The sequence below is a fragment of the Nelumbo lutea genome, chromosome 3 (genome assembly GCF_056320005.1).
Source record: "Nelumbo lutea isolate HS-2025 chromosome 3, American lotus-T2T, whole genome shotgun sequence".
In the NCBI taxonomy this organism is placed as follows: domain Eukaryota; kingdom Viridiplantae; phylum Streptophyta; class Magnoliopsida; order Proteales; family Nelumbonaceae; genus Nelumbo; species Nelumbo lutea.
Genome location: NC_142686.1, coordinates 44,384,195 through 44,408,751, shown reverse-complemented (window position 1 = coordinate 44,408,751; position 24,557 = coordinate 44,384,195). Strand labels below are relative to the sequence as shown.

Below are 24,557 nucleotides of genomic sequence, written 5' to 3'. Positions count from 1 at the left end.
ATTAAAGGAGATTCAACCAACACCATTAACTGGCTTTCTAATCCTGACGGTGGGCCTTGGGCTTTAGCCCACTAACTGGCTGAAGCGAGAGACATCCTCTCTTCTCTAAATGCTCATGTAGTCTGGATTCCAAGGGAGCTCAAATTCTAAAGCCGACAGTCTAGCTAAATCTGGCGCTCACAGGGATTCCCTTTTTTGATAGTTTTTTGCCTATGTAACTTTCTGAGTGCTTAATTGCTGTGTACATCTCCTCATGTACCTTTCTTTTCTTCGAATAAAGTTAACTTTTTCTTCAAAAAAAAAAAAGGAATCTCTGACAGCTAGGTAAGTGGTTATGGAGATTTCCTCTGAAATTAAGCAGATTGTAGCATGAAGCCATAAAGAGTGTTTATAGGTTATCTTCAAATGGGTGGGATGCAAGCTAAAATGATAGTCTCTTTGGCATCCCCTTAGAAAGCAACTTCGTCCTTACATCCTACTTTTTTGTATGGTCCAAAGTATTGCATAACGCACAATCAAAAGGGCCAAAATGCATACAAAAAATGTTTTTAGGTTGCGAGTTTTGGATCAAGTCATCTCTAGAAAGATTGTTTTCCATTGAATATGGCCATTTGTCCTAAGAAGTTGTATTTTCTTTTATCAACATCCTAGGAAATTGTAGTAAGCATATCGGTGACCTTGAAAACTAATATGTATTGGCCAATATCACCGATACATTTCAATATGTTGCACCTTGCCTTTTTGCAACACTTGAGGTATGATAATTGGTCTAGCAATAAAAAAAAAATCAGATTTGAGGAGACCTATGGTGGGAGAACATAACCCCAAAGGACAAATTTCCATTACTTTATTCTTATCTTTTCTCGCAAAGGTAAACCTATCTCACAATGTGTTTCTCTTTCACCTCAAAATTTGGCTTGGGATTTAGGTCTTAGAAGAGATTTAAGTGATTTTGAAGTTACTAAGGCCCCATCTTATTTAGACTTTCTTAAAGATGTTTTCCTTGCCAATTTTGATTATGATTGTAGAATTTGGACTTTAAAATCAAATGGTCAATTTTCCTGTGCTTCCTTTTCCAAGACTTTATGCTTTATCTCTCCCACTACTTTGGACATTCTTGTGAAGGCCTTACAAGGTGGGCCAATAACACTCATCTTTCACTTAGGTTAGGATGAAAAAATCAAAACTTGTGACGTGGTTCAAAGAAGGCCTTTTTGGTACCTATCACCCCATGTGTTGCTTCAACTACTTTTGGTGTGTAAATGCAAATATTTATGGTTTATGAAAATGCAAAGTTGGTTTAGTTTTGCATTGATAAATTGTGTATTCTTATCAAATGCATTTGATTGTGATGGTTACAAATACGAATTCCAAAGTTGGTTTAGTTTTGCATTGATAAATTGTGTATTCTTATCAAATGCATTTGATTGTGATGGTTACAAATACGAATTCCAAAGTTGGTTTAGTTTTGCATTGATAAATTTTGTATTCTTATCAAATGCATTTGATTGTGATGGTTACAAATACGAATTCCAAAGTTGGTTTAGTTTTGCATTTGACAAATTTTGCATTCTTTAGCTAATCAAGGGGTTTTTAGGGAATCTATCCCCTTTTTATCAGCAAGAAGAAACTAATTTATTAATGAGTGAGAAACAAGTTACATAAGTTACAAATTACAACAAACAGCTTGAAACAAACCCAAAAAGATTACAAAACAGCTTTTGCCTATAGATTCCCTGCTTGGCTGAAGTGTCAGTCATCCCATTTGCAGTCCTTCTAATCCAGGTAAAGGTGGCATTAAGTTCCCTTGCCAGGCTTCCAATTTCCCTTTAAGGCATGTCTAAAAATCCAAGGAACATTACACCTGGTGTTAGTCCAAGTGACAACCAGTTTTGAATCCCCTTCAACCTCCAAGTTTTTGAGATTTGCTTGCTTAGCAAGCTTTAAACCTTGTAGTAGTGCCAGAAGCTCAGCCTTTAGTGAATCACCTACTCCTAAAGGTCCCAAATACAATGCCAACACTTTGCTTGAGGAATTTTTGAACACACCACCAATACCTGCCAATCCTGGGTTCCCCATAAGGCTTCCATCAAAGTGAGTTTGATTTTATTGCTTGTTGGGGGCTATCAATCCATAACCTTCCTTTCTTTCTCTTTGAACGAGTGAGCCACTTCGTTCCAAGCCCTTTTTTATCAATAACAAATAACTTTTATTAATCATTAAGAAACTTTAAGTACAAGGAGGGGGAGAATAAACTGTCTTAACTCCCCAAAAAGAGGCTGAGGCCACCAAGAGAAATACAAAAAAAAATAAAAAATAAAAAATAAAATGAGCCCAGAACAAAGATTCCCTATTCACCCCGTGCTTGGCTAACCCATCAACAAACGAGTTAGCACTTCTCTTCACCCAACAGCACTTTATCTCAATGTCCTTAGTCATCCATTTAAATTTTTTCCTTTCATTGTTGTAACTCCACATTCTAGTCTTGTCTTCCTTTAACCATCCTACCACCACCTCCGAGTCACCAGCCTCATAATATTCATTTCTTTAGCTCTTAGGATTTCTTCCAAGGCCACAAAGAGCTCAGTCTTGAGAGAGTCACCTTCTCCAATTGAGCCTGAGAAAATAGCTAAAACATTTCCATCCTCATTCCTGAAAACACCCCCAATACTAAATTACCCCGGATTCCCAATGCTGCTACCGTCAAAGTTTACTGGGGAAGAGATCCAAGGACTTGGAGCCCTCTTAACTGGGACAGAGCTTGCTATCTCTTTCCAATTTCTCAAAAAATCATCCAAGGTGAAATTTGTAAATAAGTCCAAAGATTTCAGCCAATGTGTGACCCTTATGTGGATCAGCTCTATGATGTTCTAAATGCTTCTCTCCTTGTTTGAGAAGAGTCTTGAATTTCTTTCTTCCCATAAAAACCAACATATAGCAGCCCGAATAGTACCAAGCTCCAGCTCAGCTCGAGACTATTCTACAAGGCTCGGCTCGTTTTATATTTATAAAAATATTTTATAAATATTTTACTATAAAAATATTTAGAAAAAATATTTTATAAAAATAAAAATTATATGTACATTTTTTTATTTTATATTTAAAAATTAATAATTATAATATTTTTATTATATATATTATTTTCTATAATTTTATTATATATATATATTAAATATCAAATATATACATATATATTCGAGCCGGCTCGCAAGCCTCACGAGCCAAGCTCTACTAGGCTCGTTTAACAATCAAGCCACTAAATTGGGCTCAAGCTCGAGCTCGGCTGAAACCGAGCCGAGCCGAGCTCGAGCATCTCGTGAAAAGCTCGGCTCGTTGCCACCCCTACCTCCACAATCCTTCCTCTTTTCATTGGCCAACTGAAGTAAGAAGGTGTTTCAAGCCCTTATTATATCAGTTACTGTAAAGCTTTGGAAAAGATCAAGTGTTTTTAACTAGTGTGCAGCTTTTACCTTTATAGTTTCCACGGTTTCTTCCTTTGACCTTAGCTTTTGATTGAAAATCCTTGCATTCCTTTCCTCCCAAACAGTCCACACCACTACCTCCCACATTGGCTTCCACATAACTCTTCCTCTCTTCGTTGGCTGCCTTAAGAAGTTTGGGTTGAAAAGACTCACTACATCTTGAGGAGTAGTCCACCTGCAACCAAAGAGAGAAAAAATAGATTCCTACACAAAGAGCACAACAGTACGAGAGGTCAATAAATGGGGTAGGGATTCTCCATTTGCAAAACAAAAGAAAGTATACATGAGAGGAGAGGAATTTACTTGAACTCCTCTTTTGAAGCATGTAACAAGTGTTCATTTTTCCAAGAAAAACCTTCCAACACAGTGCCTAGACTTTGGTGGAATAGATTTGCTCCAAATCTCTTTCACCAAAAAGCTCTCCCCTCTATAGGAGGTTGTGCAAGCCTGTTGTAGAAAGAGGAACAAGTGTAAAAACCATCAGAACAGGTGGACCAAACTCTAGTCTCCTCCACAGGTTGAACTAGAAAAACTGTCTTAAGTTTACTTAACAAGTGGATAAGGGCCTCACACTCATTATCCCTCAACACTCTTCTAAAACCAAAGTCTTGGCTCAAACCAAAAGGAGAAAAGGTAACAAAACTCAAAATGGGTCGAAACTTATAGTCAAACACTGAATAGAGGTTGGGGAAAAGAGAGTTGAAGGGAGTATCAACCAACCAAAGATCATCCCAAAAGAGAACCTTAGAACCTGTAGAGAAGATGGGCCGAATGGCCCATAGGCTGTTATTCTATGTTATATTTATATTCTTGTCTGTAATGGGCCTTATTCTGGGCCCATCCTCTTCTATACTGTGTTTTTGTAATTTCTTGCCCAACCAAGGGCCTCTCTTGTAATTACTCAAGAATTAACTTAACAAAATTGTATTAGAGTGTTAGAGGGAGAGTTTAGTTTTGAACCTCTCATCCTCTAACTCTCCTTGCCGCTAGCTCTCTCTCTTCATCTTCACCAACCTTCTCATCTGTTTGTCTTTTCTGGTTTTCATCTAATCTTACACAATCCCATACTTCGAAGGGTTGTTTTTCAACTTGGTATCAGGGCAGGCCTGAGCTTGGCGTGGCTCTCATGTGGGTATAGTCCAGCCGACTGCATGAGGGTGTTCTAGGGATGGAAGTTTAGACTCATTCGCCTAATTCTTGGAGGTCAATGGAAGGTGCCCAAGACTCTAATCGCTTGGAGAATAGTTCGGTGACTAGGAAGAATCAGAGAGGACTGCTCGGCCTAATTTGAAGCTCAAATCAAAGATTGATAAAACTGTAAGTTGCTTCAGTTATTGCTGGGTTATATTTCTGATTTGGGGGAGTTGTTAAAGAGTTCGAAACCCTCTAAATCTGTTCAGTTGTTCGGTTGTTGGTGACCTGATTTAACTCAAAGATTTATGGGTTGGTTTCTCATCTTGTTGGACTGTCAAGTGGCCGAAACTTGTTTGGACTCGGTGGTACGAGTCTCTACTTTAGTTCAATTGCTTCTTGGACCTATACGGACTGCTCCTGAAGTGGTTCTTACTAGGTGACAGTGGGGTGTTCACTACTGCATACATAGTGTTCATAAAAAGGCCTCTTAAGTACTGTGGGTTGTGTTCTTGCTCTCTTTAGGGCACTTATTGTTGGGAACCTAGAATCCCTAACTAGAAAGGTACTCCAATCGGGTACACAGTGTTTGGAGGTCTGCTGGTTATCTCTTGAAGGCTGAATCAGGCCTTCTTCTTCTTGGAAGAGCTGCCATCGAGCTTGGTTCTCACGGCTGTCAGGTCTGAACTGGCCTTGTGAGTTGTTATGTTTGCTGTCGATTTAACTCAATCTGAGTTCATCAACAATCAGTACACTAGTGGAAGTTGACCGAAACCCTAATTGAAGCTTTTACATGATGGACTCCTCATATATTGAGAGTAAGGGTGTTGTTGAATATGGACATGCTTTGGGAACCCCAGCTGATTCTTTGTTGACTGTGACCACAGTTAAACTGGATGGAACCAACTATCTGGCATGGTCACAATCTGTGAAAATTTATATTTGTAGTAGAGGAAAGTGGGGGTTTATCTCCAAAAGCAAGAAAGCTCCCCCAAAGAATGATCCATCTTATGAGAAATGGATGCAAGAGAATTACACCGTTATTGGGTGGCTCGTGAATTCAATATAGTCACAGATTAGTTAACATTATCTGTGGATGAAATCAGCTAAGGAAATTTGGGATAGTGTCGCAGAAACCTACTCCCATAAACTAAATGTAGCCAGAGCCTATAAACTGAGGAGTGGTGTGAAGAATTTAAGACAGGGGGAGAAATCCCTTGTGGTATACTTCTCAACCTTGAAATATCTGTGGCAAGAAATTGATCTGATAGAGGCTATGACTTGGGATACTTCCAATGATGCAGAAACCTACAGAAAATTAGTTGAAAGAAACAGGGTTTTTGAGTTCCTAGCTGGACTAAACCCTGAATATGACATCACAAAACAAAATATTTTATCCAAGGAAAGTGTCTCATTGTCACAAGCATATGCTTTGGTCAGCAGTTAAGAAAGCAGAAGACAGGTACAAGTTCAAGGGGTTGGCACTAATGATCACTTTGCAAATATGGAGGTTAAACCCAAAGGAGTTGTAGGGGCTCCTAGTGGATCTGGAAAAAGGAGGTTGTATGTGAATATTGCAAGAAGCCAAAGCACACCAAAGACAAGTGTTGGAAATTACATCCCGGTCTTTTTCCTGTTCGATTCCAGAAGAAACATGATGGTAGAAAGACAGGGAGTGCAAATGCAGCCACTGGTACAGATGCTGAAGTTGAGTCCGCCAATGCATAGTTGGCGGCCATGAAAGTTGAGTATGAAAAGTTTGGGAAGATGACCAGTCATCTCGAAGGTGTAACTTCATCTTCCAACCCTTCAGGAAATCCAACCACTTCTGCATTTGCTCACTCAGGTATAAGAGCTTTTGCTAATCATGCAACCACCTCAGGTAATCTTAAGACCCCTTGGATCATAGACTCAGGTGCTTCTTATCACATGACCAACATTTCCACTTTGTTTATTTCATATGATTTGCTTCTTGGTCGTGATAAAATCTCCTTAGCCAATGGCTCTCTTGCTTCTATTTCTGGCAAGGGAACTGTCAAGGCTACAGACTCCTTATTCCTATCTTCCACTCTTCATGCACCTAGATTAAATACAAATTTGTTATCTGTAAGTAGCTTAACCAAGTCATTAAATTATTGTGTAACATTCTTTCCTTCCCACTGTGTTTTTTAGGATCTAGAGTCTCAAAAGGTGATTGGGAGTGGCCATGAAGCGAATGAAATATACTTGCTCGACACTCTTGGACAATGCCTTGATCAGCCTAGGAATGCTGCTTTTGGTTTTACCTCTTCAGAGTCTGTCAGTCGAATTATGTTGAGTCATTGTCGTTTGGGTCATTTGCCTTTTTCTGCTTTAAGTCATCTATTCCCTGAATTGTTCAAGGGAATCAGTGTGTCCAGTCTTAATTGTGAATCGTGTCAGTTATCAAAGCATTGTAGAAACAATTACCCTTTGAGCAATAAAAGATCTTCTTTTCCTTTTAATATTGTGCACTCTGATGTGTGGGGGCCTTACCACTTATCCTCTATGGGGGGCTACAGATACTTCATCCTGTTTATTGATGATTTTTCTCGATTCACTTGGATATTCCTAATGAAATCTCGTGATGAAGTTCCAAGACTTGTGAGGCAATTTCATGAATTTGTTTTAACCCAGTTTGATACCAGGATTAATATTTTCATATCAAACAATGCAAAAGAAAATTTTGAGAAGAACTTATCCTCATATCTCTCTAACATGGGGGTTATTCATCAAAGTTCATGTATTAGAACCCCTTAACAGAATGGAATTGCTGAAAGGAAAAATAGGCATATTGTTGAAGTTACAAGGAGCATTTTGTTTGCCTCACATGTTCCTACAAGATTTTGGGGTGATGTTGTTCTCCCTACTACCTACCTCATAAACCGTATGCCATCCAGGGTTTTAGGGTTTAAATCCCCCTTCAGTCTTCTTCATCCAGACAAGGACATCTTCCCTATTCCTCTTCGTGTGTTTGGCTACACCTGTTATGTACACATTCCAAGTGCCCAGAGACATAAGTTTGAACCAAAAGCCACAAGTGTATCTTCCTTGGTTATTCCCCCACACAGAATGATTACTATTGTTTTGATCCAAAGACTGGCACTTGATATGTCTCAATAGATGTTACCTTTGATGAACTTTCTCCTTTTTATGGTTCCTCTCAAGAAGAGCATTGTCCACAGGGGGAGAGTTTGTCACAAGTGTTTGCTCTTCCTCTCCCTGTCCCAATTGAGTCTCTTGATGAGCCTATGTCCTCTCCAAATGAATCAAGGGAGGATCAGTCACTCCATTCTCCTTGTCCTTGTGCTCCTATCTCTTTACCTCCTCATCCTACCCACAATCCCAAGGTGTATCAAAGGCAAAGATCCAGGAATGAGCAGGTTGTTTCCCTTACAACAAGTGAGCCTCATGCACTTCCAATCACAGATGAGACAACAGGTGCTGTTTCAACCCTTTTGGAACCATCTTTCCCGGATCTTGGTGTTCCCATTGCTGTTAGGAAAGGAAAACGGAAGTGCATTGCACACTGCATTTCCAAACACCTTTCTTATGATCTGCTTTCTGCTTCATACTTTGCTTATCTCTCTTCAGTTGCTTCTAATCCTGTTCCCAAGTCTGTGTCTTAAGCTCTTGAGATTCCAGAATGGATAAATGCCATGAAATCTGAAACGGATGCCCTACACAAGAATGATACTTGGGAAGTGGTGGATTTGCCTGAAGGTAAGGATCCGGTTGGTTACAAGTGGGTCTTTACCATTAAATATCGGGCTTGATGGGACTATTGAGAGGTACAAGGCCATACTAGTTGCAAAAGGCTACACACAGACGTATGAGATTGATTATCTGGAGACCTTTGCACATGTTGCTAAGATGACATCTGTGAGGGTTCTCTTATCTCTGGTAGCTCACTTTGACTGACCCCTTTATCAGTTAAATGTAAAGAATGCGTTTCTGAATGGTGACTTACACGAGGAGGTTTATATGTCTCTCCCTCCAGGAATGTATGGAAGTGATGTGCAAGGAAAGGTATGCAAATTGAAGAAATCCCTTTATGTACTCAAATAGTCTCCTGGAGCATGGTTTGAGAGATTTAGAGCAGCACTTGTTAAATTCGGCTATGCCCAGACACAGTCTAATCATACCCTTTTTGTAAAGAGAAGTGGATCTTTGGCAGTATATCTCATTGTGTATGTTAATGATATTGTTGTAACTAGTAATGATGCCTTAGGAATTCGTGCTCTTAAGTCTTTCCTTCGTACAGAATTTGAAATTAAAGACCTGGGAGAGTTGAGATACTTCCTTGGCATGGAAGTTGCTAGATCCAAGGATGCGATTCTTATCTCCCAAAGGAAGTATGTCCTTGACTTGCTTTCTGAAACTAGGAAGATGGGTGCTAGACCAGCTACAACTCCTATTGATATAAGTAACAAACTTTCTGCTTCAGATGGAACATTGTTGGAAGACAAAGGGGTCTTTCAAAGACTTCTTGGAAAACTCTTGTACCTGTGCATGACTCAGCCAGATATTGCATATGCTGTCAGTTGTATTAGCCAGTTCATGCATGCTCCCCGAGATACTCATATGGCAGTCGCAGAACGAATTTTGTGTTATTTGAAAGGCTCTCCAGGAAAAAGAATTCTGTTTACCAAGCATGGTCATCTGAAACTTGAAGCTTATACTGATGTTGACTGGGTCAAAAATATTGATGACAGAAGATCTACTTCAGGGTATTGTAGTCTGGTGGTTGGTAATGTTGTCTCTTGGAGGAGTAAAAAACAATCAGTTGTGGCCCGATCCTCAGCAGAAGCAGAATACAGGGCCATGGCACATGGAGTCTCTGAATTGTTGTGGCCGAGGTCATTGATTGAGGAACTTGGGATTGATCATGACAAGCCAATGATGTTGTACTGTGATAATCAGGCCGCCATCAACATTGCCCACAACCTAGTACAACATGATAGAACTAAGCATATTGAGGTTGATAGACACATTATTCGAGAAAGAGTCTCTTCGGATGAAGTGTGTCTTCCCTTCATCACTTCTGAAGGACAATTGGCAGATCTTCTCACCAAGGGCATTCCCAAGGCAAGGCTTCAGCATGACACTAGCAAGCTAGGCATGATTAACATCTATGCTCAGCTTGAGGGGGAGTGTAGAGAAGATGGGCCGAATGGCCCATAGGCTGTTATTCTATGATATATTTATATTCTTGTCTGTAATGGAAATTATTCTGGGCCCATCCTCTTCTATACTGTGTTTTTGTAATTTCTTGCCCAACCAAGGGCCTCTCTTGTAATTACTCAAAAATTAACTTAATAAAATTGTATTAGAGTGTTAGAGGGAGAGTTTAGTTTTGAACCTCTCATCCTCAAACTCTCCTTGCCGCCAGCTCTCTCTCTTCATCTTCGCCAACCTTCTCATCTGTTTGCCTTTTCTGGTTTTCATCTAATCTTACACAGTCCCATACTTTGAAGGGTTGTTTTTCAACTGAACCACAACCCACATCATATCTATTGAGATTAATAAAAGTTGGATATACCTCTTGTATTGCTTTCCTGGGGGAGCTCGAAATTCAAGAAGTAATTTTTGCATCCCAACCATTATTCATCAACCAATGAATGCTCCCAATAGCCTTATTCCACAGCCCAAAGGACAGATTAGGGAATCTATCCTTTGGGCTCAAATAGTAAGTTGATCTATACCTAAGGCTACATCTTGTGCCTCCTTTTAGGATGTCTGTCTATACATATTCCGGTTAATTCTTAATAAAATTTTCTTTGCTTATAAAAAAAACAACTTTGAGTGCAAATTCTACTTCCATTTTTTGGAAGCAAACTTTACTCCCATTTTGAGTATAAACATGTCAGGAAAAAATTTTATTGTCATTTTCAGATTTTTAGTACAAAAATATGTTCTTACCAAATGTTTGCAAAACTGAACCAAAGTGTAAATCCACTTCAGTTCGGCATTTGCACTCTTTGTAAAGAAAGTTGGGTGAAGTACTTTCCAGTTTCCACCCACTAATCTCCCACAAATTTGCACCTTGCATTTGGAAGCTTTTCTTCTCTTTGTTTGGTTGCAAGTGGAACCCAAACAACATTGCAAGCTTGTTTACCCCCCGCCCCACCCTTTCTCTCCACCTAAAAAGAGAGGCAAGATCTTATGGAGATGTACCAGGGCAGCCATTTTGTGGTGCTTATGGGAGATAAAAAAAGCCACACAACAATTTAATGAACAAGTCTCAAGGCTATAATACCCAAATACCTAAAGAAGGGTTTTGTATCGTTTTAGATACTTCAATTTTTAGTGCAAATTTTGCATCCAATAATGTATCCAGTCATGCCCTTGCCTTATCCAGGTAACAAAATCTCAAAGCCTTGAAGCCATCATTGACAACATAAAAATCAAAGTTGTCACTGGTCCAAATCACTAGATGCCTTTCACCTTTGCACAACTAATGATATCTTGAGAATTTGGCAACGAGTGGCATCTCCTTCCATGATGAGGACAATGCAACCATTACATCGATCCCCTACAAGTCCAAATATGATCAGACCAGTGTTATTAAAGCATCTACTAATCATCTCTAAGGGCAATCACCTAGGACAATTGAATATCTACTAAGTGAACTAGTAAATTAACAACTAGTCAACCTAGCCAACCACAAAGTCATTTTAAAGCTTTATCTGTTTTTCTTTTCCTTTTTTGATAAAAAGGTTAACTTTCACTGCAAAAAAAAAAGGATGTACATGATGTACAACAGTAGCAAACAAGAGCAAAAGCCAAAAAAAAACCCTCCTAGGCGTTGAGGAGTCACTGCGAAAAAAAAATCCCCACACCCGCTTTGGCAAAACCAAGGTTCAGAGCATCGACACAATATGCCCCGTATCGAGCATATCATTTCGTATCGATAGGTGGTTGATATGGATTTTTTAAGGTATTTTGCAAAAACACTTGTTTTAATAGTTAAATAGCATTAAAAGGGGCCTCCTCTAAAATTTTGCAAAAAAAAACTTAAAAAATGATGCATGAGGTTCAAAGTACCGATACACCCATTCCAGCATACCGAGGTGTATCGATACTTTGAACCTTGGGTGAAACCATCAGCAATATAATTCAGCTCTCTAGGAATCCACCTAAACTGAAACCAAAATAAACTTAACTTCCACAATCTCATTAAAAAAGTAGTCGTGTCTTCAGAGATCCTCCTTAAAGTTTCTAATCCATCTGATTATAATTTTGGAATCACCTTCCACCACTACCTCAGTGAGGTTAAGAGTCACCTTTGATCTCAAACCCACCAACAAGGCATAGAGTTCATCTTCAATAGCATCTGCCACACCAGTTGGCCCACTAAAAGCCCAGTTAGGGTCCCCAACTCCCCATTAGGCCCCATTCGTTTACCGGTAAATTAACTTGGGAAAGTTGGTCAATGGGTATCTTTTTCCCATGGACTAACTTTACAATGTTCTTTTTGCATTTACTAATGACCCCACGGTAAAATAAGCTCCACTTCCCCAGGTAAAACTTACCCATCTCCCAGGTGGGTAAGTAACTTTCCCACCTGGGGGGAAATTTTATGAAGCATAATGGGACAACTTTGCCCATTTTTATATTAGCTTTTTATGGGTAAAAATATCATTATGTTACTTACCTGGGAATCCTGGAAATCAAAAGAAGAACATGGGTAGATGCACTTACCCAGGTAAATGTTACCCAAGAAACATTTACATGGGTAAGTGCACTTACCCAGGTAAGTTAAAAAGATGCAAACGAATGAGGCCTTAGAGTTAATAATTTGCCCACCAAAAGCCCAGATCAGGTCCCCATTAGAGTTAATAAACAGCTACCATCAAATATAAGTATAAACTTCACTAGGGGTCTAGGAGAAAGGCTGGTTCTGATAGAGGGCGCCATTCAAGAAGAATTCAGGACCTGCAATAAATTCTTTTCCAAATCCCCCAAAGAAATGCCTCTAAACAGCTTGTTTGCACTCATCCAAGAGTTAAGAAGCAGCAGAATTCTCCCAAATATACCACATAACAGTGTGCACTACCACCTTACCATACAAGATACCTCTAGGGCCCATTCTACACTACAACCCATCCATTGCTCAAGAAAATACGCCATGGAGTTGGGGACAGCCCAATACTAGCTATTATTATGAAAGAGATCAAGGAAGAACTGCCAAAGGCTGCGGGCAACCTCTCAATTGATAAGGAGATGCCCACAAGAAAATCCCATGAAGAGCTAAGTACCAATATCCTTTTCTCTTCCTTAGAATTCTGTCAAAAGTATTGATTCCTACCCAAGAAGCCTCCCACAAAAAGAAACAAACTAGGAGAGACCATAAGAAGCCACATTTTCTTATGAGGGAAAGAGGGGGTTCCAATGCCTGCCACCAACTTCAGAAAAAAGGATTTGATAGAAAACTCTGACCGTTTGTAGAAGGCCACCAAACTCTCTTGTCAGGGGACTAAGGTGCGATAAAAAGCAAAAGAAAGTGAAGAAAGTAGAAAAGAGATTGAATGAGATTCAACACTGGTCAAGGCTCTAAAAAAGTTGAAGTTGAAAGAGAGACCTTGCTCCCCTCTGAAAATTACCAAGGAGATTAAGGCCTCCTTATCCAAGGAAAGACTAAAGAGGTTGGGGTAGGAGGAGCAAAGGTGTTGTTGTCCTAGCCAAAGCTCAGTTCAGGATATGATGTGATTGGTGTTACCTAAACAAGAAAGTAACAGAACGGTCAAAGTTAGAAATAATACCATTCCAAGGGCTAATGGAGGAGGTTCTATAGAGGGATAGGTTGATATACCAACCATTTCCTATTCCTTTCGTATTTACTCCTAATAACAGAAGCCTATAGACTATCTTGCTCCAAGGGAAATCTACACAACCACTTACGCAAAAAAGCAATGTCCCTCTCCTGAATAATGACCCAATCCCAGACCACCCTCTGATTTAGGTTTACAAACCACCCGCCAATTAGTTAAATGATTCCTCCTGTCACCTCCACATTCCAAAGGAAGTCTCTTTGTATCTTCTCTAACCGGTTCCTTATTCTGACTGGAACCTTAAAAACAAAGAGAAAGACAGGTAGAGGTTGGAGAGAATTGCCTTAATAAGCATAAGTCTTCCACCTTTGAAAAGATAATTCCTCTTTCAAGATATCTTAAAAATACTAGAATTTGTCTGTATGCTGTTATATTCATGATGTTGCTTCAAATATTTGTGATAGACTATGATTGGATAATGATATTGAAAAGAGCAAAAAGCATAAAATAAAGAAGGCCATGGAATATTTCCTATAAGTTTTCTTTTGATCAGTGGTATCTTGGTATGGAGTTGCCACAAACAAAGGGCACATCAAATAGTCAAGGTTGCACTCTTTGGAAAACAAAAGCCTATCCAGCCTAACTTTTCTTTGTTTGCAAAGGAAAGACTGTAATTTAAATGTTCAATATCATTCTTTTCTTGTATAAATGTACACTATTATTAACTTATTTATAAAATTGCATCGATATCTTAAACTCAGAAAATGTCTTTTTTTATCTACTAGTTGACACCTATGGACCAACTAATCATCATAGCAACTAGAGAGGCCAGACTGACCAGTCATCACTTCACACATTGATAACAATGGATCAAACTAAATTTTGATGGCTGAAGCATGGGGAGTGCAGAATCATTCGGAACAGGGGAGACTAAAAAATAAGGGGTAATATATTGCCATTATATTCACTTATTCAGGTCCAATGGGGTTACAGGGGCTGAAGTTATGGCAGTTTTAGATGGTTTCCTGATAGAAAAATTGATGACCCTCAAGGACGTACTAATTAAAAAGAAACCACATGTGATCATAGGATGGATAAAATAGTTTGGTGCAAGGTCATGAAGATATAGGAATATACTGAGGGAAATCACAAGCCTGGCAGCAGAGTTAAGAGCAGCTTATGGATGGACTCCTAGATCAGCAAGCACTATGGAAGATGGGCTAGCCAAACAAGGAGAAAACTGGGGAGAAATGTATTGGGGTATAATAACTCAAGGGTGAAAGAATTTATTATGTAAAGTCAGTTAGTAATCTTAATTGGCATAAGAAATTCTGATGTACGTATTTCTAATTTTTATCAATAAACAAAATTATACAGTTACCAATCAAAAAAATATTAATCAAATAGCTCAGCAGGAGGAAAAGGCCTACATTGCCCATTTTCAACATCTTTTAAACATAAACTGAAGTTTCCTTTCTTCCTCGCATTTTTTCAGGCCACCACCAATCAAACAATAATAAACCAAACTACAAGCTTCTACTGCTTCATACAGTTTCTAAAACCTTGTTTGCAACCCAAAGCATCATCCATATTTTTTATTTTATGTCTCATCAGTAACAAGATCAAAGCTTTTAGGAGTACAGTAGACCTTATGGCTCCAGGGTTAAGAGGAAACAGCCACAAAGAGGCCGACCATTTCCAGAGTTTCTTATAGGATATCCCAGTACAAAGCACCATCAATTCTAGCCATGGGATGAACCACCTAGAAACTTAAGTAGAAGAAGCATTTTGTCAAGGGTGACATCATCTACGGTTACAACAAAAATTTCTTGAGCTTTACAGCTGAACCCCATCTTATCTAACAGTCAGGTGGTAATTTCAGACATTTTTTTATTAAAATAAAAAGGCAAAACTAACTTAACTTAATATGGAAGAGAAAGTAGTATAAAGCCTTGAGCTAGTTTTGAAATTAGGACACTGCCTCATAGCCTCCAAGGCAGTTTAATTTCAAAAGAATGAGACTCCAACCAATTAAATTAGGAGATGGTCATTTCTATTGCTATGTCATCATACCACGAGTTCCCTAAGAGGAAACTTTGACATAATAACAATGGAGCTACCAAGTGATACATTGGGAAAAAATTATATTTGGTCATAGGATTGCAAGAGTAGTATTAATATGATTTTCCTCTAACAACAAGCTCAGTGATTGAGGCTAGCTAATAACCGCTGAGCAAAGTGCAACGAGAAAAAACAATTAGTAATAATAATCAAGTTTACCAGATAATTATAACCCTTCCATTCTTTCGATGGTCATGGATATTTGTTCAGGCAAAATGATTTCTTTTTTTTTTCTGTTCTTGGATGAACAAATTAAAGCAACCACTAAAAACAGTCAGGTTTCCCCTTCATTGGTTAAGTGAACCAGTGCAAAATTGAATTATTGAAGTACGAACATTTCCCACAAAAAAAAAAGATAAATTTTTTACCATGAATCTTATCGGGTCAGCAGAAGGTAGAAACTATAGCACAATCTTTTAAGCTAAGGTGCTCACGAAAAAAAAAAAATCTAAAAGATATCATAAAGAAAAGAAGTTGGGAATTTCCCAACAATAAGAAACCTAACCTTCTGGAGATTTGACAATCTCTCATAGAGCTCAAGCACTAGCTCCAAATCAGCATTGGAGTTCCTGTTCTTAATATTGGCAGCGACAGAGTCTTTGTTGTCACGAATCCATTTGAAGTCCATTGCAGCTCTCCACTGAGGCTTAACAACTGAAACGGAGAAACAATTTTGACATAAAGATAATCTTTTAACTCGAATGCAGGTGAATGAACACACTCACGTGGAGAGAAAGAGATACCCTTTTCGTCTTCGTTGGCAATGGATGTAGACTGAAGTGCTGTGGCTGAAAGAGCTCTTGAGAGGAAAGGAAGTGAAGACCTCTGAAAGTGATGATAGGAATGTAGGGAAAGGGTTTTGGAGATACAGGGTCTGAGCATGGAGAAAGAAGATGGAATAGCTACAAGTTTCAGGGTTTGGAGAGTTGACGCTCCAAAACCACACGGCAAACCCATGTCACCACTGTGTGCAACTCTGGAGAGAGAGAGAGAGAGAGAGAGAGAGAGAGAGAGAGACAGACAGACAGAGGGTTTTCGTTTGGGATACCTAGCCGGGTGTTTGGCTTTCACGGCTACAGTTCTTCAAGGAATTTTATCCACTTTGGTCTGAATTTTTCCGGTGCAAACCCCACGAGGGGGGCAGGGGATGAGTCTGAGTCGGGTGACACCTGATAATGGATCGAGTTGAGCTAACGATTCGAATCCGATTAGAAAATTTGGTATCCGATAGATATTCCAATTCAAATTCGATTAAATATTCAAATATTTGATTTGATTCAAATTTAATCAATTAATTATTTTAATTATTTAATAAATATATAAATTATTTATATAATTTATAGGGTAAAATATAAAATCTTCTCCTAAAGTTTTTGACAATTATAAAATTTCTCCTATAATTTTATTTTAACAAAAGCCTCAAGGATTGAACAGAACCTCCCTTCCATCAATAACCCAAAAAAAATAGTTTATACTTACAAAATTACCCCTCAGACGTCATTTAAAGATTTTGTAAAGTAGCATGGCGCAAACACGTATTCAGCCTCCTCGATGTTATTTGGTCCTTCATTTCCTTTCGGTGAGCTTCTCGTCGAAGAAAAACTGATATTTCCCATGAAGCATCCATTATCCAACTATTTGTCGTTATGCTTGTTTAATTTTTAACTTATGGAATATTATTTTTCGTTAATGCAAGCGAGACGTGTCGATGTTGCAAATAATAAAGGGATCAATCTCTATACTCTCTAACGCCGGTCTAATGGCCATCTTCTGGTTAGGTGAGTTCAGTCAATGAAACTGAATGTGTATGTTCTTTTTTATAGACAGTTAGTTATATTACAATACAGTGTTAGAGTCAGCCTAAGCACTGGCCGGATACGAATGACCGGCGTTAATAACTTATTAACGGTCCCCTGTGCTCAAACGTTGGTTTCTCAGCCATTTGAAAATGGCAAAGAGAACATGGCCATCCAATTTTAATGATCTTCTCTAGCCACAAGAAGATTGAATAGAGAGCTGACTGAGGCTTGATGGGATTAATCATTTACTGCAAGCGACGACTACGTTGGATGGCAATAGCCTATGGCATTTTTGGTAAATTAAGAGGTGTGTCAATTATCCCAGGTCCATTGACCGAATGTGGGACCAAAGATCACGTTTCTTGTGGTCCTCCTGGTCTTGTGTGGTCGGCTCCATGACTGAAAATGCACCGATTCAGTTATCAGAAGGTCTCCATGACTGAAACTGCACCGGTTTAGTTATGGTGCTCCGGCATGTGGGAGCTTGGTTGCAGCGTTCATCATGGTCATGCATTTTCTAACAGACCCAACAGTAAATGGTTGCGGCTTCCATTGCTATTGGCTTACGAGGCCATCGCAATTTTACATGTCGAGCTCCCTCGAGGGATCGTCCCTTTCGTCTTTGCCAAAGAGTATAACGTTCATCTGACAATAAAGAGCTAAGTTCAAATTTGATATGTTGTTAATTTACCGTGTTCAGAAATTGATGTTGTTCAACGTTTAAATCTAAGGGTGATGTTTGGAATGTTAATAGCGTTGTCAATCACATTGGTTTATTACCGTGTGCAGAGATTGATGTTTTAAAGTTACTCGAAGAAAAGAAAGAAGGCGCGAAGGATTTGGGTGTGTGATACAAACAAGCGTCGATTTTCCACGGATTTGGGGTGTGTGATAAGGGCAATTTCGTAAATGTGGATGAGTAATTTTATAAATGGTGATGTTTTCTGTCTGGGTTATTGACAGAAGGGAAATTTTTGTCTAATTATTTAAAATTTTAAAGGAGGTTTTTGTTAAAATCAAACTTTAAGGGAGATTTTTATGATTATTAGAAACTTTAGGGGAGATTTTTGTATTTTACCCTATTATATATTATATAATATTTAAATATTTTTATATATTATATATGAAAATTAAATAATTAGTTGAATTTGAATATTTATCAAATTGAATCAGGTCATATTTGAATTCGACCAATTATGTTATTTGAATTATCCAAATTCAATTCAATTATGTCAAATATTAAATTTGAAATTAGATTTTCAAATACAAACACCTAATAACTGTTCATTGAGAAAATGAGCGGCCAATGCAGTTAGGAAGGGCAAGAGGAGACCCAATCTCTCTCTCTCTCTCTCTCTCTCTCTCTCTCGTTTTGTGGTACCCTACCCTAACATATTTATTCAAACAAGTGATTTCAGGGCAAAAATTGTTAAGAGTAGATTTTGGTGCCAATGTTTGGTCACATTTCCACTTAACTTAGGTAAAGAAAGAAGTGGGACATGATTAATGTTCTCGACAGGTGGGTAAACTTATCCATCCTCCAGGAGAGTATTGGTTATTCAAACAATTGATACTTTTTTAGAAAATTCATTTCTAAGGGACTCATTATAGTAGCACTCAAAGGCATGGAAGTTGGTCAATTATACCGGCAAACAAACATGGCCTTAGGATTAAAAATTTAAACCTATATTCTAGTATAAAACTCATCTTTGTTTTTTTAAGTGACTCTAACATACCATGTTAGAGAGATGCTACCCTTCCGTTGACCAAAGTTGAAAGATGATTGAAACACCTACCGTGTACTTTGAGAGTAGGTCTACAAACTTTAACTTGTGACACAGAATGCTTTCAAATTCCAACATTCTACCCTCATTTTTAGCATTTCATTGGTTTTGAGCTTTTATAGCACCATTTTATCATCTCCTTTACTGTATATCCAAAACCTAATGGTAGATGATCTTCCTCTTTTGACTCTCTCCTTATTTTACTTCTCTTTAACTGATGAAAAAAAAAAAAAAGAGGAAATGTCCAAAACTTGTGTTTTTTTAGATGCATTTAAGTATTGGAATTTATAGTGTAGTCCTTTTTCCCTGGGTATAATTTACCTTGGGAAGTATTACCCTTTTCCCACTTGGGAAAGTTCACTTTATCCAGTTGAGAATAAATGCTCAAAATATAATATATCAAAAATACCCACTAAAACAATATAATCCGAAAAGCATGGACTTGAATCCAAAGGTAAAAATGATAACATAAAAAAATTAACCATTTACCTCAAAAAGTAGATAAAACAAAAAAAAAAATGAAAAAATTGAAAGACCTCATTTACCTGGGCAAATTTAACAAGAAAATAGAACATGAATAAATGCATATACCCAGGTGAATGGCCTACTCATAAACGAACAATGCTGATGTTATTTTGCTTGGTTCCAACAACTAAGTCCCTCTAGGCTTAACTTTCAAGGGGATCTACTTCCCAAATGACTTAAAATGCCAAGACTTCCAAAAACCACCTCCCAAGTCCCAAGTGGAAGTTCTTTTTTAAAATGCCAAAATCACCATAAAACACTTGTCATTGATAGAAAGAATGGTTCTAATATCTAAAATTTGCTCGTAAGATTGTTGAAAATGCATCTTGAGTCCTCATAGAAAACCACCCTGGATCAGTATTTTCAACCTATCACTGATCTAGCCGGTTGGACTAGTGACCAATTATATCCAATCGACACATTATATTAGAAAACCATTGACTTGATCAACCCCCCATTCACTGAATTTTTCTGGGGAATTATAGTCTGTAATTACCAAGGTTTTTAAAACTGAACTGGACAATGAACCGGTCACGGGTCCGATTTCCAAGCTGAACAGTCCGACCGTTTAAACCAAACGGATGAATCATTATGACAAAAAATAAAAAAACAGCCAAACCGTTAGATGGTTCAAACGGTTTGACCACCTGAGTCAGCAGTTCATTGACCAAATCAACGGTCAAAATAATGATTCTAGGATAAAACGGAACCAATCACCTGACCAGATCCCAGTTTGGTTTTGAAAACCATGGTAATTACACGCTCGGAAGTGAATGCTTATGGGAGATCTAGCAACGGATCCCATTAATAGGCAACCAGATCCAGCAGATACCAATGTGTAAAAGCAGGCTAAATAGCTTTCTGAGCTATTGTGGAGCAAGATAGTGCTTCATTATTCTCCAAGAAGTGCAAAACTCCACCAAATCACAGACGCTTGACCAGTGAATGAGGAATGCAACAGAGATGCCAAACAATAAACAAGGCCAGAGTTGCGCAAGCCACCTTGTTCAATATGAAACGAAGTGAAAACTCTTAAGCCATGCCTTGGTTGATTTCTATAGCCTGTAGCCTGCTGGGAGTTTCATGCTCAATAAGGTTCCCTCTAAAATTTGACAGTCCTAATTTCAAAATGAAATGTGGCATGGTGGGTTATTTATCAAAAAAAAAAAAGTTTGACAGTACTGCAGAAATATAAACAGATGGTAATCCTTTCTATAGGGGCCTATTATTTAGGTTGAATACATCCTTCCCTCGCTTGGGAAATGGGAATTCAGATGAGTCCGGATCTTCTGCCCACATTTATCGCAGCCACACATGAAGAACATCTCATCCTCTGCATAGTATTATGCAGGGGGAGATGTTCCCAATTCACGGGGGGTGGTGTATTGTGGGTAGGTGTGGGCAGGGTTCAGATCCGGACTCAACTCAGATCTCCTACCAACATGACACTACAGGTGTGCATCGGGAACATCTCTCTCTGAATGGTAAAATGCAAATACAGGAGATGTTCTCAATTTACAGCTGTAGTGAGGCGTGGGTAGGAGATCCAAACTGCTTGGAAAGAGGAGATATCATACTACTTACAGTTGCCTGTGTTTCCTTTTTGTCAATGTTGATACCAAGTCATTAAACGAACCACAACTTTAAACCTTTTTATCAAAATCAAACTTCTTCATCCTCAATTTACACTTCCAATAGAATTATTTCCTACCACCCTGCAAACATCCACTCATTATTTCAACATGTTCTAATAATTTTTCCACTGTAATTACCAGCCATTTATAAAACCCAAAACTTTTTTCTAGCTCAACCATAAAAAAAAACAACTTATCATCCTTAAAAGCTAAATTTCAGATCCACAGTATCATCACATGAATCTTATATTTTGTTCATTAATAAATTTGTAGTTAGTAACTCCTAGAGACCCTTTAAATGTCTGCCTCTACCATCAATAATGTCATTATTTTGATCTTAATTTCTAATACCTTAACCTAAACCCAATCTTTCAAACACCTCCGATATATACTCACCATGTAATAGAATTTTAATCAAGTCTTATCCATAGGCTTGAATCATAACAAAATTGAAACAAATCATACAGAGCACTACTTTTTCTTCTTTTTTTTTTTTTTTTTTTGGGGGGGGGGGGGGGGGGATGGGTTAATAACAACAGTTTAGTAATTTACACATATTTATCACTTATCAGTATTAGATGGGGGATCAAAATGGATTTCACTGGTTCTAATAGTCGAAGGCCCCTCTAATACCGTCAAGGGATTCTCCCATTGATAACCTGAAAATGAGCAAGTGGAAAAGAAAGGGTTATTCATAAAAAGAAATAAGTCAAAATAAACAAAAAATGCAAAAATATCTATAACCTGGTAACATAAATGTTTCCAAGAATAGTTAACCTAAAATCTATTTTCCTTCAAAAGGAACTCTTGACCTCATTTGAGATTAATGTGCAAAGGTTGATAAGTTTTCATTATTCCAGATGCTTATCCAATTGACTAGCAAACTGAAAGCAATCAAAAGATGCAAGCTTCAAAGACACACACACACACACAACCAATATCCAATGTAGAGATATGAATATTGAATCTTATACATATGCAGGCAGAATGGATTGGCAAAACAGGATTCATGTAGCCAACCCCGTATAGTTGGGATAAGGCATGGATGATGATGATTACAATATGAAGGCATTGTTTGCACTTTCAGCTTAGATTATATAGCATAACCATATTTTATATGAGTTTAAATGAGTTGCAATCATATTAAAGCTTTCATACTTATACAATGAAGAAATGGGGACTCTTGTGTTAATGGTAGGCTGGTAGCTGTAGAAACTTGATACAAAGCAGCTTAGTAAAATTGAAGATGATGATCCAATGAGATGAAGATGTTTAGAACCCATCACTCTATGAGGGCGCTTGGTAAATAGATGAAGATGTAGAAGCATATTTAGTAATGGAAAAATATGAAGAATTGCATGCAAATGCTAAATTTTTACTATGATATTCAAATACCATTTGGTGCTTGCTTACAAAAATAGAGAAGAAATAACTAAGGATATTTGCAAATTTTGTCTCTTTTGCAATACCCTACTTGGATGTGGACTTCTCTAGACACTTTTACCTCTGCTTCAAACACAGTAGCAACCTTATTTCACTCTTATCTAACAGAAAACGAAAAAGAAAAAAAAAATATTTCACTTCTACTCGAGATACAAGGGAGCCTACTAATAATGTACAGTCATTACTGCAGAAGTCTGCGATTAACATATTCAGACTCATTACTCTTATGTTTTCCCTCCGTGTTCACTTTATCATCACCCCGTGTGTGTGTGTGTGTGTGTTCTGCATATAAAAATTGTAAGTAACAATAATAACCAATCTTGTGCTCCAAATCATTATCTGGGAAAACAAGGTATCAAGAAATTCATATTAGTTTGTTATTTATGAACTACAAGTACCAGTTCCCCCTCCTTTTTAGCAGAAAAACTCCATATTCTTAAATTGGTTTCTTCCCTTTGTATTCACAAGAAGTCAACTAACTGCACCAGTCCAAAACTTAACCAAGAATTAAAAAAGGAATTAAAAAGAAGAAATTAATTCTATCGTAACCATCACCTGTGCATACAGTACTTGTACTCTTGGCTTCTAATGAAATCTTTCTCTCCTTCTTCAAGCTGACCAGTACACAAATAGTTAAAGCGAAAATTAACATGAGAAATCAAAATAAAATAAAATACCCAAAAGGGCAAAACCCAGAAACAAATTCGTTCAGCCTCAATCTCTCACAGGATCGCTTTCGTAGATAAGCTCGTAACAAGCCGGGGAGAGACATCGCAAAGCACAGTTCTCCTTCGCTATGATTGACGATTTGCATTGCCACCCCCAGAGTCCACTGTTTCATAAAGAATAAATAATAACAACTAATCTTTCTCAAAATTGGAGTCAAAAGAAAACTTCTCAAATCCTAGAAAAATCTACCTCTCGATGTCTGCATAACAAGCATCTTTCTTCTCTCTGATCTCTCTATCCTGCGATTTTTCGAATTAAAAGGAAAGAAATAACAACATATGAGGAAAGGAAAGAAGAAACAAAAAGTGAGATGAAAATAGAAACCCCATATTAATTAAACAGAAAAGAGGTGGAAAATGCATTGGAAACAGAAGCTCACGGATATTGGTCGAGGAGATTTCGCGCTGACAGTATAAGCAAGTGAACCAGCAACGATGATGTATCCTAAAAGAAGAGATCTGATTATTATGAACAAGGAAGGTGACTTATCCATTCAATCAATCTTAAGCAACCGAACTCGCGAAATGATTGTAAGAATCAAAGGAAAAAGATCGACTTCAGTGCAAACGATGGTTTGGATGTCCAGCAGTAGATTTCCGGTTTCGGTGACGGGTTGTTGTTATCTTATTTTAGGGAAGATATATGATACCGCCTTTATTTTATTTTATTTTTGGGTAACTTATAAAAACCCTCCAACATGGGTAAGCCGTCGGCGACAAATTGACAACTACCCCTCAAAGATAAGGCTGCAAGCCTTCGGATTGATGCTAGGTCAAGGCTAGGGTTAAAATTTATGAGTCCAATTTTACTTCGGATTGTGTCAGGATTGTCTCCTTTGACCCCTTGGGCAATTCAATCTAATTCGAATCTGACTCTATATATATATTGTTTACATGTATGATAGTTGTAAAGCCCCCATCACATATTATCATTTACTTATTTTAAGATAATCACTTCACTTAATCTTAATTTAAAATAATAAAATTTTAATAACATATTTTATGTTTTTGAATATTTGATTCTTTATCGCCTCTCTATTGTTTGTCACCCATAGTTGGATCAGTTTTGTTTAAGTTGGTTTATTGCTTCATAACCTTCAAATGAGAAGATTAGGTGA

General features: G+C 37.9%; 2 protein-coding genes across 6 annotated transcripts in view; both read right to left on the bottom strand.

Annotated features, from left to right (window-relative positions):
• The window catches only part of SRS (Seryl-tRNA synthetase), a 35,457-nt gene extending 18,705 nt beyond the window's left edge, over positions 1–16,752 (bottom strand). The window contains exons 1-2 of one of the 5 annotated variants that reach the window (XM_088981139.1): positions 16,252–16,752; positions 16,032–16,180 (exon numbers count right to left, since the gene is read on the bottom strand). In XM_088981139.1, coding sequence (XP_088837265.1) covers positions 16,032–16,180; positions 16,252–16,483 — 381 coding nt within the window. In that variant the 5' untranslated portion in view covers positions 16,484–16,752. Of the gene's footprint in view, positions 1–3,470; positions 3,658–3,785; positions 3,930–16,031; positions 16,181–16,251 lie in introns of those variants that run through there. The other 4 variants (XM_088981140.1, XM_088981141.1, XM_088981142.1 and 1 more) reach the window with 4 other exon arrangements.
• Positions 16,753–21,637: 4,885 nt separating this feature from the next.
• On the bottom strand, positions 21,638–24,299 carry LOC148864607 (uncharacterized). The gene is made up of 5 exons (XM_088978988.1): positions 23,820–24,299; positions 23,630–23,679; positions 23,438–23,543; positions 23,267–23,325; positions 21,638–21,927 (listed from the first exon to the last, which is right to left on the bottom strand). The coding sequence occupies exons 1-5, from the start codon at positions 23,931–23,933 to the stop codon at positions 21,876–21,878; spliced, it is 381 nt and encodes a 126-aa protein (XP_088835114.1). The 5' UTR covers positions 23,934–24,299; the 3' UTR covers positions 21,638–21,875.
• Between the last annotated feature and the right edge of the window lie 258 nt (positions 24,300–24,557).